Genomic DNA, 16,647 nt, shown 5'->3' with positions numbered 1-16,647 from the left:
TAATTGGTGACTGCTCTATTTTCATTTTCTTTTTATGGTACAGTATGGTTATTTTATGCTGTGGAACGAATTATATGTTTTAACATGTATTTCTATGAGAAAATGCGTTTCGTATAACGGACTTTTCACTTAACAGACGTGCACCTGGAACGGATTAAGTACGTTATACGAGGCACCACTGTATCTTGTTCATACTCACATTGTAAAATTCTAAAGTGTTATATTTAGGATGTATACTACCGTGTTTCCCCGAAAATAAGACATCCGCAGAAAATAGGACCTAGCACAGATTTTGCTGAATTGCGAAATATAAGACCTCCCCTGAAAGTAAGACCTACCGAAGTTTTTTTTTTTAGTCCTAACGGTCATCGACAGATGGTTGAAAGTGGCCGTTGGCTTTTTGAAAGTACAGCTGATTGGTCAGCAGACAATTACGCCACACGGCATGATTTGCATAAGATTATGGCTTGGGAATCACAGATTTGCATAACATTACGGTTGGTGATGGCTAATTGGTCGCCCGGGAATCACGCCACATGACATTTGCATAGTACTACGGTTCAGTAAGCACTAATTGGTCATCGAGTCCGATGTTGATGCTATAAAAAAAAAGCAACAGTTCGACACACCGGATATACGTCACTCTCGTCTAACTTGTAAGTTCGACCTGGGAATATTTTTGTTCAATAATAAATGTGACTTCTTCTTCCTGGAAAAAGTAAGACATTCCTTGAAAATAAGACCTAGCGCACTTTTCAGAGCAAAAATTAATATAAGACACTTTCTTATTTTCGGGGAAACACGGTATACAATTTACAGTACATTGTATAGTATAGATTTATTATTGTTAGATCATGTCGTACGGTACATTTCACCCCAAAATATCGATTGCATTTCTATAAATCAATTAATTTCATTTCCATTCGAATCCCCACTTGGCATCCTACCTGTCTGACTATCTGCTCTTTTCTATCTGTCCTTCCGACATTGTACAGTTTTTAAAATTTTGGAAACAGATTGTATAAACTATGCGAATTATGTATTTTGCTCTTGATTGCCTTAGTGTTGAATTGTTCCCATATACGTAAAATCTACTTGACAATAGATGTGGAAAGAACCTTGAAATTTTTATCACAGGTGTCGCAGTTTTATTCATTTATCTATATACGTAAAATTGTTTTTTCGTTTCTACGCAGTGAAAAAATACCGGAGCGGCGTTCCGGCCTCAATACATCATTGCCCTTCTAATATAATTGAAACTGATCATTTGGCCCGTTATATACTGGTATTTTGAGTCAATAGATCAATTTAAGTAGACTTTAGAACAAACAAATATAGACTGTAAAAATCAGTCAATCAATAATTAATTATAGTCCTATCTGTCTAAAATTTCATATACTTAATATCAACAAAATAAGTGCTCTTCTACCGCCATGGGAGGTCCAAATTTGAATCTAATCTGAAGGAATAGTCTTAACTATTTTCGATAATGTTGAAGTTTCAGTATGAAAGGACAATAAGAGGCTCTTACGCATTTACTTGTAGTACGATGTTAGAATATGCGACGTGAGCCTCCAATTGCCATTGGATACAGAAACTGTGGTATCACCAAAAGTAGTTAAGAATAAGCTCCCGGTGTCTTCAATTTTCGTTAGTAATTCGCTTTGATACATCATTTCCTCTTCCTATAGATCGTTATGGCGAATACGCCATAATAGATAAAATTGGGTACATTTTCTAACAGAAAAATCTAACAGAATGCGCTTGATGAAAATATATAATTGATATTAGTATGAAATTCACATTACAAAAAAGAAATATCAAATGTTTAAGATTTTATGTATATCAGATATTCATTTTACGCTAAAGCAATATATTATTTTTTGACGATGACGAGTTTACATAAAAATTTATAATTGTTTCTTGAAGTTTAAATTATACGTTGATGTTCTGATAATTTTAAATTTGCATAAAAGTACATTGGCAAATAAAGCAATAATCTACATTTACTAAATTATTGCTTTATAAGATTGAAGTTAATCGCGTTCTCGATCTATACAGTTTACAGATTAGGGTTGATAATTTACTGCGTAACGGTACGAATGTGACGTCATTATAGATGTTTACTTCATCTGGATCTTTCAGCCAAGTAAATAATCTTCGTAAATAATTATTAAATTTAGATATTTTATTTTAATCGACTTTAAATCACTATAAACTTTTTATTAATTAATTTTTCTGCTTCGTTTATATAATATATATTTTAATTTNCCAAATAAATAAAGTTAGTTTTACAACTGATTATATATTAATAGTATTATGTATTGATGTACTGTACATTATATTATCTATATACAATATTCTATGTCTGTGCATCTGTATCTCTATACAACAGCTTTTTATTTGAGAAACGTGCCTTTCTCTCTAACCACATTCGAATTCAAATTTTTCTTAGAATAATCCTTAAAATTTTAACGGTTAACTGATTAGTTGTTACTTTTTATAATAATTTTTGAGTTTCAATTCATTAATATTCAAGAAAATAAATTACTTCCATGCTATGAACCAGTAAAAATTGACGAGTTTCATTACTAACTTGTTACAGCCACTAAATAAAACGAAACAAACAAATCAAAAGCACATAATTTATGACTATTATGAAAGTTGGAAAGAAATTTCGTAATTCGAAGTTGTTATAATGTCAATAGAAAACCAAATAAAACTACAATAATTGATGAAATTTTTAAATAGTGCTTTGGCACGGACTCATTTAGACGTTTGTATGAGCAAATTTGATTACCATTGATTTTATAGAGTGTCGAGATATAGCGGAATTTTGACCTGTCGGGATTTTGATCGGGTCCCACTATTATACTATTATATTACAATCCTTGAGAATAGTTCTTACACTTTTATTTGATTCCTCAAAAAGAAACTTATCAGTTTTGAATTACGAATACTGTATTTGTATTACCGAATGTAATAAAAATACATTCATTTACCTAATGTATCTGATTCTATACCCTAAAGTTCTATGTCCAGGAGAAATCGGGATCCAATATAAATAAAATTCATGTATTTGATCCTAATTTCTTCTTGTTCATTCGTACAATTCATGTATTTAAACAGATAACATGAAGTTATATCTTCATAGGCTTAAATAAATTGTAGATGTAATAGAAATAAGCGCGATTTATATATGAATCTGATAATGAAAAGTCTAGTAAATGAAAATGAAATTTCTATTCTCTTTAAATTTGCTTCGATAACATTTTATTTGACTAATAAATTTTTAATTATTTTAAATAAAAAACTTTCATTTGTAGGTATATTGCTACCATTGAAAAGTGCATTGGATTATTCAAGAGATTTTTATAAAACTGCCTTTAGGAAGTTAAATAATATCTTAAGTTCACTTAATGATTTCGTGGCGAAACACATGAAACCTGTGAGTGAAACATGGGATGAAATCGAAAACTTCATTTATAAATTCTTTAAACAAGTTTTTAAAAAGATAGATGATTCCAAGAATAAAATCTTGAAAAATCAAGATATAAAAGCCATTGTTGGCACTCTAAAAGAAATTAAGAATGAAGTAGGTCAAAATTCTTAATTAATCTTAACTCTTTCATTATTATTGACGAGTTTAAAATATTTCTAGATGGTCGCAGAAATAGAAAAATTACAAGCAAAACAATTGAACAAGAATTGGAAAACTTTCTTCGAAGTTTTCTCTTTATTAAAGCAAAATGATGACAGCGCTATTCTATTGTATGATCCTATTCAAGGTAAACTGAGAATCGATGTTGATCTTAAGAGATCAAAACATATGTTAAAAGCTCTTCGCAGAGATTCTGATTTCATACCAAGTTGGATCCCTCCTCTTGCCATAATAATTTCCAATAAAATACAACATGGATTTCCTCCATTCAGAGGTATGATATGCTTGTTACTATTTCATAAACTAAACTCAATTTTCTCAGTGAATTAAGGCAATTTATTAGCATACTCTGTTTCTAATTTTATATAAAAAATTCAGCTGAAGCAATAATGGCAGATGGTCAACATTTCAAAACATTTGATAATTCAATCTTCAGTATTTCTGGTGACTGCAGTTACTTTCTGGTGACAGAAAATGTCGACAGAAATTTTACTATTATTGCTAAATATATTGGCAAAGATAGTGAAGGACATCCTAAAAAAGCCATTGTTTTGTTAACTCCTACTTATTCTGTAGAAATTAACCCATTCAAATCATTAGTAAGTTTATTTTAATTTATTTATTAGCGTTTACTGTTTTATAAATAAAAATTTATATTTATATTTTTAGGTGCTTTTGAATGATATTTCCATTGAATTACCATTCCTAACTGATTTCATAAGTATTACACGGCAAAATAACTTGATTAATGTACTTGACGAACACGGAATAGAAATACAATGTCATCTTGTTTATAAATTTTGTACAGTGTCGATTAGTGGTTGGTATTATGGTAAAATATCTGGTTTGTTCGGTACACTAGACTATGAACCAAGTACAGATTTTATCGATCCTCGTGGTAAATTATCTCAGTCTGTAGAACAATTTGCAGAAGGATGGCAGATTTCATCTCAATGTACACAACATGTCGTACCAATAATCAATAGGACTACTACAATATTTCAAAGTGAAGATACTGGAGGCGTTAAGTTATGCAAAGAATATTTTCTATATCCAACTTCACCATTCAAACCTTGTTTCAAAAAAGTAATCGTTAAATTATTATTTTTGATATAATAATATGATTTACATAACATTATTTTTTCAATATTAATTAATTTTTTATTTTTTTAAATAGTTTCTTCCAAATGACGTTTTAAGAATGTGCTTTTCCGCATACAACTCAGAATTTGATCTTGGCGCAGTTTGTGATATTGCTGCATCATATGTTAACCTGTGCCAAAATCATGGTTACGCTGTTATTTTGCCTTCCGATTGCTGTAAGTATAAATAAAAATTAGTAAACATTTTAAATTTTACGGCATTAAATAAATATTGTTTTAATAAATACGTTTTAGTGTATTGTACAATGAGCGATGGATCAAAACTGCAATACGGAGAGAGGAAATTACTCGAATTTGAAAACACATTTTATACGAAAAAGACAGCTGATGTAGTATTTATAATTGAGGGAAGCTACTGTAACAAAGAAAATATCAGAAACATGAGTCGGTTTACTAATATTATAGAGCAGCAATTAGAAAATAAGGAATATATAAATAATCGCTACAGCTTAATCGTGTATGGAGAACGAAATGAGCAATTTGAAGTGTATACTCATACTGCTCGTGGTCAGATTTTCTTCGATGAACATGATATAGATATTGCAGCTAAAAATATTAAATTGAATTATAATAGTCATTTCAAACCGGATGTATATGCAGCAATTTTGCATGCAAATAATCTGCCATTCAGGGAGAGTGCGTCAAAAATTTTTATTCTTATACATTGTAAAAAATGCGAATCGTCTGCCATGTCCGTAAGTAAGCTTTATTAATACCATTCATATTATTTTTATCAATGTTATATTGTATTATTGAACTTGTAGATTAGTTACGAAGAAATGTTGACTATACTTTCCACTTCTGGAATTGAGCTCCATGTTTTACGGAGTTCAGAATTCTGGTCACCATCATTATTCAAAAGTAAAAGTTTCTATGATAATTTTGTATTAGTAATACGTTATTAATAAAATTACCATAATTACTTGAATATACATTATTTATTAGGCGATGATCATAACTCTGCAACCATCAATGAAAAAGATAGCAATATGACTTGGACAATATTGGAAAAGCCTTTTGGATGGGGTGGTCTTTTTAGTAAAGGTAGTTCTGTATTAGCAATATGTTATTTGTAAAATTGCCATAATTACTTGAACATACATTATTTATTAGGCGATGATCATAACTCTGCAACCATCAATGAAAAAGACAGCAATATGACTTGGACAATATTGGAAAAGCCTTTTGGATGGGGTGGTCTTTTTAGTAAAGGTAGTTCTGTATTAGCAATATGTTATTTGTAAAATTGCCATAATTACTTGAACATACATTATTTATTAGGCGATGATCATAACTCTGCAACCATCAATGAAAAAGATAGCAATATGACTTGGACAATATTGGAAAAGCCTTTTGGATGGGGTGGTCTTTTTAGTAAAGGTAGTTCTGTATTAGCAATATGTTATTTGTAAAATTGCCATAATTACTTGAACATACATTATTTATTAGGCGATGATCATAACTCTGCAACCATCAATGAAAAAGATAGCAATATGACTTGGACAATATTGGAAAAGCCTTTTGGATGGGGTGGTCTTTTTAGTAAAGGTAGTTCTGTATTAGCAATATGTTATTTGTAAAATTGCCATAATTACTTGAACATACATTATTTATTAGGCGATGATCATAACTCTGCAACCATCAATGAAAAAGATAGCAATATGACTTGGACAATATTGGAAAAGCCTTTTGGATGGGGTGGTCTTTTTAGTAAAGGTAGTTCTGTATTAGCAATATGTTATTTGTAAAATTGCCATAATTACTTGAACATACATTATTTATTAGGCGATGATCATAACTCTGCAACCATCAATGAAAAAGATAGCAATATGACTTGGACAATATTGGAAAAGCCTTTTGGATGGGGTGGTCTTTTTAGTAAAGGTAGTTCTGTATTAGCAATATGTTATTTGTAAAATTGCCATAATTACTTGAACATACATTATTTATTAGGCGATGATCATAACTCTGCAACCATCAATGAAAAAGATAGCAATATGACTTGGACAATATTGGAAAAGCCTTTTGGATGGGGTGGTCTTTTTAGTAAAGGTAGTTCTGTATTAGCAATATGTTATTTGTAAAATTGCCATAATTACTTGAACATACATTATTTATTAGGCGATGATCATAACTCTGCAACCATCAATGAAAAAGATAGCAATATGACTTGGACAATATTGGAAAAGCCTTTTGGATGGGGTGGTCTTTTTAGTAAAGGTAGTTCTGTATTAGCAATATGTTATTTGTAAAATTGCCATAATTACTTGAACATACATTATTTATTAGGCGATGATCATAACTCTGCAACCATCAATGAAAAAGATAGCAATATGACTTGGACAATATTGGAAAAGCCTTTTGGATGGGGTGGTCTTTTTAGTAAAGGTAGTTCTGTATTAGCAATATGTTATTTGTAAAATTGCCATAATTACTTGAACATACATTATTTATTAGGCGATGATCATAACTCTGCAACCATCAATGAAAAAGATAGCAATATGACTTGGACAATATTGGAAAAGCCTTTTGGATGGGGTGGTCTTTTTAGTAAAGGTAGTTCTGTATTAGCAATATGTTATTTGTAAAATTGCCATAATTACTTGAACATACATTATTTATTAGGCGATGATCATAACTCTGCAACCATCAATGAAAAAGATAGCAATATGACTTGGACAATATTGGAAAAGCCTTTTGGATGGGGTGGTCTTTTTAGTAAAGGTAGTTCTGTATTAGCAATATGTTATTTGTAAAATTGCCATAATTACTTGAACATACATTATTTATTAGGCGATGATCATAACTCTGCAACCATCAATGAAAAAGATAGCAATATGACTTGGACAATATTGGAAAAGCCTTTTGGATGGGGTGGTCTTTTTAGTAAAGGTAGTTCTGTATTAGCAATATGTTATTTGTAAAATTGCCATAATTACTTGAACATACATTATTTATTAGGCGATGATCATAACTCTGCAACCATCAATGAAAAAGATAGCAATATGACTTGGACAATATTGGAAAAGCCTTTTGGATGGGGTGGTCTTTTTAGTAAAGGTAGTTCTGTATTAGCAATATGTTATTTGTAAAATTGCCATAATTACTTGAACATACATTATTTATTAGGCGATGATCATAACTCTGCAACCATCAATGAAAAAGATAGCAATATGACTTGGACAATATTGGAAAAGCCTTTTGGATGGGGTGGTCTTTTTAGTAAAGGTAGTTCTGTATTAGCAATATGTTATTTGTAAAATTGCCATAATTACTTGAACATACATTATTTATTAGGCGATGATCATAACTCTGCAACCATCAATGAAAAAGATAGCAATATGACTTGGACAATATTGGAAAAGCCTTTTGGATGGGGTGGTCTTTTTAGTAAAGGTAGTTCTGTATTAGCAATATGTTATTTGTAAAATTGCCATAATTACTTGAACATACATTATTTATTAGGCGATGATCATAACTCTGCAACCATCAATGAAAAAGATAGCAATATGACTTGGACAATATTGGAAAAGCCTTTTGGATGGGGTGGTCTTTTTAGTAAAGGTAGTTCTGTATTAGCAATATGTTATTTGTAAAATTGCCATAATTACTTGAACATACATTATTTATTAGGCGATGATCATAACTCTGCAACCATCAATGAAAAAGATAGCAATATGACTTGGACAATATTGGAAAAGCCTTTTGGATGGGGTGGTCTTTTTAGTAAAGGTAGTTCTGTATTAGCAATATGTTATTTGTAAAATTGCCATAATTACTTGAACATACATTATTTATTAGGCGATGATCATAACTCTGCAACCATCAATGAAAAAGATAGCAATATGACTTGGACAATATTGGAAAAGCCTTTTGGATGGGGTGGTCTTTTTAGTAAAGGTAGTTCTGTATTAGCAATATGTTATTTGTAAAATTGCCATAATTACTTGAACATACATTATTTATTAGGCGATGATCATAACTCTGCAACCATCAATGAAAAAGATAGCAATATGACTTGGACAATATTGGAAAAGCCTTTTGGATGGGGTGGTCTTTTTAGTAAAGGTAGTTCTGTATTAGCAATATGTTATTTGTAAAATTGCCATAATTACTTGAACATACATTATTTATTAGGCGATGATCATAACTCTGCAACCATCAATGAAAAAGATAGCAATATGACTTGGACAATATTGGAAAAGCCTTTTGGATGGGGTGGTCTTTTTAGTAAAGGTAGTTCTGTATTAGCAATATGTTATTTGTAAAATTGCCATAATTACTTGAACATACATTATTTATTAGGCGATGATCATAACTCTGCAACCATCAATGAAAAAGATAGCAATATGACTTGGACAATATTGGAAAAGCCTTTTGGATGGGGTGGTCTTTTTAGTAAAGGTAGTTCTGTATTAGCAATATGTTATTTGTAAAATTGCCATAATTACTTGAACATACATTATTTATTAGGCGATGATCATAACTCTGCAACCATCAATGAAAAAGATAGCAATATGACTTGGACAATATTGGAAAAGCCTTTTGGATGGGGTGGTCTTTTTAGTAAAGGTAGTTCTGTATTAGCAATATGTTATTTGTAAAATTGCCATAATTACTTGAACATACATTATTTATTAGGCGATGATCATAACTCTGCAACCATCAATGAAAAAGATAGCAATATGACTTGGACAATATTGGAAAAGCCTTTTGGATGGGGTGGTCTTTTTAGTAAAGGTAGTTCTGTATTAGCAATATGTTATNCATTCCCTGAAAATAAGACCTAGCGCACTTTTCAGAGCAAAAATTAATATAAGACACTTTCTTATTTTCGGGGAAACACGGTATACAATTTACAGTACATTGTATAGTATAGATTTATTATTGTTAGATCATGTCGTACGGTACATTTCACCCCAAAATATCGATTGCATTTCTATAAATCAATTAATTTCATTTCCATTCGAATCCCCACTTGGCATCCTACCTGTCTGACTATCTGCTCTTTTCTATCTGTCCTTCCGACATTGTACAGTTTTTAAAATTTTGGAAACAGATTGTATAAACTATGCGAATTATGTATTTTGCTCTTGATTGCCTTAGTGTTGAATTGTTCCCATATACGTAAAATCTACTTGACAATAGATGTGGAAAGAACCTTGAAATTTTTATCACAGGTGTCGCAGTTTTATTCATTTATCTATATACGTAAAATTGTTTTTTCGTTTCTACGCAGTGAAAAAATACCGGAGCGGCGTTCCGGCCTCAATACATCATTGCCCTTCTAATATAATTGAAACTGATCATTTGGCCCGTTATATACTGGTATTTTGAGTCAATAGATCAATTTAAGTAGACTTTAGAACAAACAAATATAGACTGTAAAAATCAGTCAATCAATAATTAATTATAGTCCTATCTGTCTAAAATTTCATATACTTAATATCAACAAAATAAGTGCTCTTCTACCGCCATGGGAGGTCCAAATTTGAATCTAATCTGAAGGAATAGTCTTAACTATTTTCGATAATGTTGAAGTTTCAGTATGAAAGGACAATAAGAGGCTCTTACGCATTTACTTGTAGTACGATGTTAGAATATGCGACGTGAGCCTCCAATTGCCATTGGATACAGAAACTGTGGTATCACCAAAAGTAGTTAAGAATAAGCTCCCGGTGTCTTCAATTTTCGTTAGTAATTCGCTTTGATACATCATTTCCTCTTCCTATAGATCGTTATGGCGAATACGCCATAATAAATAAAATTGGGTACATTTTCTAACAGAAAAATCTAACAGAAGGCGCTTGATGAAAATATATAATTGATATTAGTATGAAATTCACATTACAAAAAAGAAATATCAAATGTTTAAGATTTTATGTATATCAGATATTCATTTTACGCTAAAGCAATATATTATTTTTTGACGATGACGAGTTTACATAAAAATTTATAATTGTTTCTTGAAGTTTAAATTATACGTTGATGTTCTGATAATTTTAAATTTGCATAAAAGTACATTGGCAAATAAAGCAATAATCTACATTTACTAAATTATTGCTTTATAAGATTGAAGTTAATCGCGTTCTCGATCTATACAGTTTACAGATTAGGGTTGATAATTTACTGCGTAACGGTACGAATGTGACGTCATTATAGATGTTTACTTCATCTGGATCTTTCAGCCAAGTAAATAATCTTCGTAAATAATTATTAAATTTAGATATTTTATTTTAATCGACTTTAAATCACTATAAACTTTTTATTAATTAATTTTTCTGCTTCGTTTATATAATATATATTTTAATTTACGGAAGCTTAAATCTTCCTTAAACGTATATAATCGTTAATTATAATTAATTTTATTATATTAGACGTTAGCAACACTCGCATTTGCTTATATTTTCGTCGCGTAAATATATTTAAAAAACAATCTGACAAAGTTCCGACTTCTCCTTTCAGGTTCACCACGAGCTATCTACATCAATCCGCTTTATAATTGGTTATTCGGATGCATCACGTGCCGGTAAGTAACCAATCGGCGCTTGCCATCATCCGCACAAAGACGGTCAGCCATTTTGGAAGAAAGAGAGGTCGAAGGGACTCGAGTATTCGAACACTCTTACTTTTCAACTACCGAAAATGGAAGATTCTCAACAAGTAACTATAGCAACGGCCCAATTGGAAGTAGAAGGAAATTCAACCACTTTGGGAATTCGTCGACCCTTCGATCCGGTTGCTCACGATCTAGATCCCACCTTCCGTTTGACGAAATTCGCCGAGTTGAAAGGATGAGGGTGTAAAGTCCCCCAGGATGTTTTATTAAAACTCCTGGAGGGACTGACCCAAGACGGAAATTCTCAAGATGATCAGTCACATTATTTGCATATGACTTTGCCCAGAATAGGTAAGCGTGTTTGTTTATTCGTAAAGCTTAATGAGAATTTTGCCGAATGTGATAACCGTCTTCGATTCACATTTCTCTCGTTATAAAGAGAAAATGAATTACGAAAAACACTCGTCACGCCACGTATTTGTTAAACTCTTCGTATCTGTGTTAATCAATAATTTTACAGTATATCAGTTAATTCAAAGTTTATCTTCCTCTTCTTTCTCTAACTCTTACTGCATTTGGTTTGTAAAAAAAAATTGGAGAATTGCATCTTACAAATGTGACTTACATTAAAGATGATTTGAATGAATGAATTAGTTTACTGTTTTTGGGTAATGCCCAATAAACCGCACTTATCCGCTTTATTGCATACTTGCCGGTCCGGGAATGCAGAGGATGAGAAATAATAACGCGATTTGTTGATCGGCGGTTCTTAACCTATCCTGAGCATTCTGCGAAAGAAAAGATTTTAAAAGTTTTTTATTCAAATGTATTCCCGTTGTGATATTAGTAGACAATTCTGTGTTTTTGTTTTATTCGATATGTTAAAGTTTATTAGTTTATTACTTCGTAGTTTTCCGAGAATAGTAAACGTGGAATTACTTATTGAGTTTTGAATATATTGATGCTAATGCTCCGTGTAATAAAAAGTATATGAACGGTGTTCCGCCACCTCAAAAAGGTTGAGAACTGCTGTTGTAGATTTTTGACTTGCAGCACTTTCAAATTCAGTCTTCGTTCTTTTTTATCACAAAAAATAAGTTTATAATATTGGTTTTTCCTACTAGAATAATTACTAGTGGTAAAACGTAGGATAAAAGTACATTATACTGTATGTTTTATATAATACTTGAGTATTATATAAAACTTCAATTATCTAAAGAAAAAAAATGGTAAAAATTAATTCCTTATAGCATAGAGAATGCAATTTTGGCATGTGATGTAGGCTATATTTACAAGAAATGGCTTTTGTGTACTAAAGAGCAATGGTTATCTATCACACTTTGAGACAAAATTTCTCATGTAGCAATTTTTTAGAGAAAATAAATTAAATTAATTAAAAATCTACTAATGAAAAAATTAATTTTACATAAGTTAATCAGAAATGTAAAGCTTACATTGAAATTCTTATATGTACAAGAATTATCATAGTCTGGAAACATTGAACTGAAAGAAAATGTTAATGTTGGAGAGTAGAGAATTTCTAAAGAAACCCCATATGACTACTTGGATTTACAATCAGTATTAAAAATCCCAAGTATGTGAAGACAATTCATTAAAAGTGTTACCTAATCTCAAAACAGTGATTTTTCTAGCTTGGACTGACAACTTTTTCTAAATGTGGATTCTCAGCCTGAAAGTGGCTGAGAATCCACATTTGGGTTGGTAACTAAAAGTCTGTTATTGTCAGATGTGTATACGTATGTGTATTCTTGAAGTAAAAGGAAATTGAAGGTTTCAATTTGAAACTAGCCAGAACATTTGCTATTGCTCAAATTATTACTTTGCTTAATGTTTAAATTTAAAATATAATTTGAATATATATCATAAGGAATCCATGTAATATAATTACACAAAACAAATAATGAAATAGAATATATGATAGTATATACTTCAGCTACCTTATACAATTGTTAGTAGGCTAATATATACAGTACTATTTATAAACATTCAGTAAAATGTTTATATTTATACTTCGTTTATTTTTAATTTTAAGTAGTTTATTTATTTTATCCTAGACCTTGTACAGTTATTTTAATTTTATACATTGTCATTCAAAAATAATTTTAAAAAATTTTAGTACTTTCGAGTGAAAAGGTAAATGAGCATTAGAAAGGATTCTATTTTGTTTTAAAGTGTTTATTATTTTAATTTAATTTTCAATCATGTGTATAATCTTTATCTGAATTATTAAATTATATACATTTTATTAGGCTTCTGATAATCTCAAAACATCTTAATATTTAATCATCATAAATTAAAAATTAGATTGCCTAATTTTCAGTGTATCTATAGTTAAAATTTTTTTATGAGCATGAATAATGAATGACTATCTTCAGAATATATCAACTGGTGGATAAACATTTTACGATAATCCTGGATTCCAGAGTATGTGGTGTTTTTTTTTTTTTACATCACATGATTGACTTTAAGTAGATACATAACGGCATAAAGTATTAGATAAAAAGAAAGTACAAAGATTTTCGATATATTGGAGAGTTAGTAGAAGCTGCTATAAACCATAATGTTCCTGAAAAAAGGAAAGCATTAAAGAAAAACAAGCTGTGGAAGATATTATGATTCATCATTTACATGCTAATTTTAACATTTAATTATCATTTTTCATATGCAATACAGTAGACCCCTATAAGACGGTAGATATGTTTCGTTCTTTATGAATCAATTTTGTAGGAATCATAGTTTACGGACTACGGCTGTTTGAAAGGTTTTCTTTCATAAAATTAATCGATTCTAGACTAATTCGACTCAACATTTCCAAAATACGTATANCATTTTCAAGAATTTGTTCTAATTTCACATTATGATATATGCTATTGATTAGTTTACTGTAAAGTTTTATTTAAGTGAAATAAATGCTTCTAAAATAATCAGAATTTATAAGTGAAAATATAAATAAAGATCCTTTGCATCATCATCAAAAATCCTGAAATTTTTAAGATACTGATATAGGATGTATTCAAAATATTAATAAAGCCATTCATAACTTAAGAATATCGTTTATATTTTCATTTCAAGAATAAAACAGCTTTCATGTGTTGCTATTTTATTATGAGAGAAGCAACTATATTATTATACTTATTTATATCTGAACGAGTATTTAATACTAAAATATTTGTCACAATAATTCCATTTAAATGCTGTAGGCCTGTATACAACGAATCCATCACCATCAGACGAATAAATATTAATAACAATACTTATATACTACGTACGGTACAATTCAAATTTTTTTATGCTCTCATTGAATTGAATTACTTTGCTTTAGTGTGCAATGTGCTTGAAAACCAAAATTCGCTCTTCTGGACGTGTTGGCGCAGTTTGTGATATTGCTGCATCATATGTTAACCTGTGCCAAAATCATGGTTACGCTGTTATTTTGCCTTCCGATTGCTGTAAGTATAAATAAAAATTAGTAAACATTTTAAATTTTACGGCATTAAATAAATATTGTTTTAATAAATACGTTTTAGTGTATTGTACAATGAGCGATGGATCAAAACTGCAATACGGAGAGAGGAAATTACTCGAATTTGAAAACACATTTTATACGAAAAAGACAGCTGATGTAGTATTTATAATTGAGGGAAGCTACTGTAACAAAGAAAATATCAGAAACATGAGTCGGTTTACTAATATTATAGAGCAGCAATTAGAAAATAAGGAATATATAAATAATCGCTACAGCTTAATCGTGTATGGAGAACGAAATGAGCAATTTGAAGTGTATACTCATACTGCTCGTGGTCAGATTTTCTTCGATGAACATGATATAGATATTGCAGCTAAAAATATTAAATTGAATTATAATAGTCATTTCAAACCGGATGTATATGCAGCAATTTTGCATGCAAATAATCTGCCATTCAGGGAGAGTGCGTCAAAAATTTTTATTCTTATACATTGTAAAAAATGCGAATCGTCTGCCATGTCCGTAAGTAAGCTTTATTAATACCATTCATATTATTTTTATCAATGTTATATTGTATTATTGAACTTGTAGATTAGTTACGAAGAAATGTTGACTATACTTTCCACTTCTGGAATTGAGCTCCATGTTTTACGGAGTTCAGAATTCTGGTCACCATCATTATTCAAAAGTAAAAGTTTCTATGATAATTTTGTATTAGTAATACGTTATTAATAAAATTACCATAATTACTTGAATATACATTATTTATTAGGCGATGATCATAACTCTGCAACCATCAATGAAAAAGATAGCAATATGACTTGGACAATATTGGAAAAGCCTTTTGGATGTCTGTATTAGCAATATGTTATTTGTAAAATTGCCATAATTACTTGAACATACATTATTTATTAGGCGATGATCATAACTCTGCAACCATCAATGAAAAAGACAGCAATATGACTTGGACAATATTGGAAAAGCCTTTTGGATGGGGTGGTATTTTTGCTTTATTTCGTAATACTGAAGATGTTTGCGCTTCACTTGCTGCAGGACTTCATGGAAGCCATTTTAAAACGAAACAATATTCCGAAGATTTGTATAGCGATAGCAAAACTTGGTCAAATAAAATTTCTCGAAGTATCTCTCAGAGTTCTTCAGATTGTAAAATGTGCATATGTGGACAAGATATGCAAGATTATGGACCAATTGTCAAATGTTTGCCTTGTTCCTAAGATATAATAAGGGTAATATTCGTTTATTGAAGTCAGCTTAAAATAATGGTAATATTAATTATAGCCGTTAATTTTTATTTATTTACTTTATTTAAGTATGATAGTATATTGTACAGCATTTACAAATAATATTGTATAAAGTGTGTATTAGTACAGCGATTACAAACTTTCAGGAGACACACGGCCGATTGCAGAGACAGAGTTTACATTAAACGACGTTTACACATTGGCTCTTACTTACTTCGCTATTACTCCCCTGTTTTAGGAGTCGTTGGGCCGATCGGATTATTTCTTCGTGACGTCAGAAATGGTCGAGTGAGTCTAGAAAATAGGTCAAATAACTTGTTTCTAATCGCTGTCTTGTAGACAGCGATTAGAAACAAGTTATTTGACCTATTTTCTAGACTCACTCGACCATTTCTGACGTCACGAAGAAATAATCCGATTGGCCGAACGACTCCTAAAACAGGGGAGTAATAGCGAAGTAAGTAAGAGCCAATGTAAACGTCGTTTAATGTAAACTCTGTCTCTGCAATCGGCCG

The 16,647-nt window shown here is 30.6% G+C and overlaps 1 protein-coding gene and 1 long non-coding RNA gene across 2 annotated transcripts in view; both read left to right on the top strand.

Annotated features, from left to right (window-relative positions):
- LOC111627719 overlaps positions 1–16,105 on the top strand; it is a 34,397-nt gene extending 18,292 nt beyond the window's left edge. The window contains exons 30-61 of the mRNA XM_023371341.1: positions 3,327–3,595; positions 3,662–3,935; positions 4,040–4,260; positions 4,331–4,747; positions 4,839–4,980; positions 5,059–5,519; positions 5,589–5,685; positions 5,770–5,868; positions 5,938–6,036; positions 6,106–6,204; positions 6,274–6,372; positions 6,442–6,540; positions 6,610–6,708; positions 6,778–6,876; positions 6,946–7,044; positions 7,114–7,212; positions 7,282–7,380; positions 7,450–7,548; positions 7,618–7,716; positions 7,786–7,884; positions 7,954–8,052; positions 8,122–8,220; positions 8,290–8,388; positions 8,458–8,556; positions 8,626–8,724; positions 8,794–8,892; positions 8,962–9,060; positions 9,130–9,228; positions 9,298–9,396; positions 9,466–9,564; positions 15,643–15,720; positions 15,786–16,105. Coding sequence (XP_023227109.1) covers positions 3,327–3,595; positions 3,662–3,935; positions 4,040–4,260; positions 4,331–4,747; positions 4,839–4,980; positions 5,059–5,519; positions 5,589–5,685; positions 5,770–5,868; positions 5,938–6,036; positions 6,106–6,204; positions 6,274–6,372; positions 6,442–6,540; positions 6,610–6,708; positions 6,778–6,876; positions 6,946–7,044; positions 7,114–7,212; positions 7,282–7,380; positions 7,450–7,548; positions 7,618–7,716; positions 7,786–7,884; positions 7,954–8,052; positions 8,122–8,220; positions 8,290–8,388; positions 8,458–8,556; positions 8,626–8,724; positions 8,794–8,892; positions 8,962–9,060; positions 9,130–9,228; positions 9,298–9,396; positions 9,466–9,564; positions 15,643–15,720; positions 15,786–16,105 — 4,556 coding nt within the window. The remainder of the gene's footprint in view (positions 1–3,326; positions 3,596–3,661; positions 3,936–4,039; positions 4,261–4,330; positions 4,748–4,838; positions 4,981–5,058; positions 5,520–5,588; positions 5,686–5,769; positions 5,869–5,937; positions 6,037–6,105; positions 6,205–6,273; positions 6,373–6,441; positions 6,541–6,609; positions 6,709–6,777; positions 6,877–6,945; positions 7,045–7,113; positions 7,213–7,281; positions 7,381–7,449; positions 7,549–7,617; positions 7,717–7,785; positions 7,885–7,953; positions 8,053–8,121; positions 8,221–8,289; positions 8,389–8,457; positions 8,557–8,625; positions 8,725–8,793; positions 8,893–8,961; positions 9,061–9,129; positions 9,229–9,297; positions 9,397–9,465; positions 9,565–15,642; positions 15,721–15,785) is intronic.
- LOC111627718 lies at positions 10,879–11,691 on the top strand. The gene is made up of 2 exons (XR_002757051.1): positions 10,879–11,016; positions 11,290–11,691. It is a non-coding gene; the product is annotated as an uncharacterized LOC111627718 (long non-coding RNA).
- Positions 16,106–16,647: the final 542 nt, after the last annotated feature.

Source organism: Centruroides sculpturatus, unplaced genomic scaffold (genome assembly GCF_000671375.1).
Source record: "Centruroides sculpturatus isolate CEXI.00-Female unplaced genomic scaffold, Cexi_2.0 scaffold121, whole genome shotgun sequence".
NCBI classification, from domain to species: Eukaryota; Metazoa; Arthropoda; class Arachnida; order Scorpiones; family Buthidae; genus Centruroides; species Centruroides sculpturatus.
The sequence above is the reverse complement of the archived record's forward strand: the minus strand, read 5'-3'. Positions and strand labels throughout refer to the sequence as shown.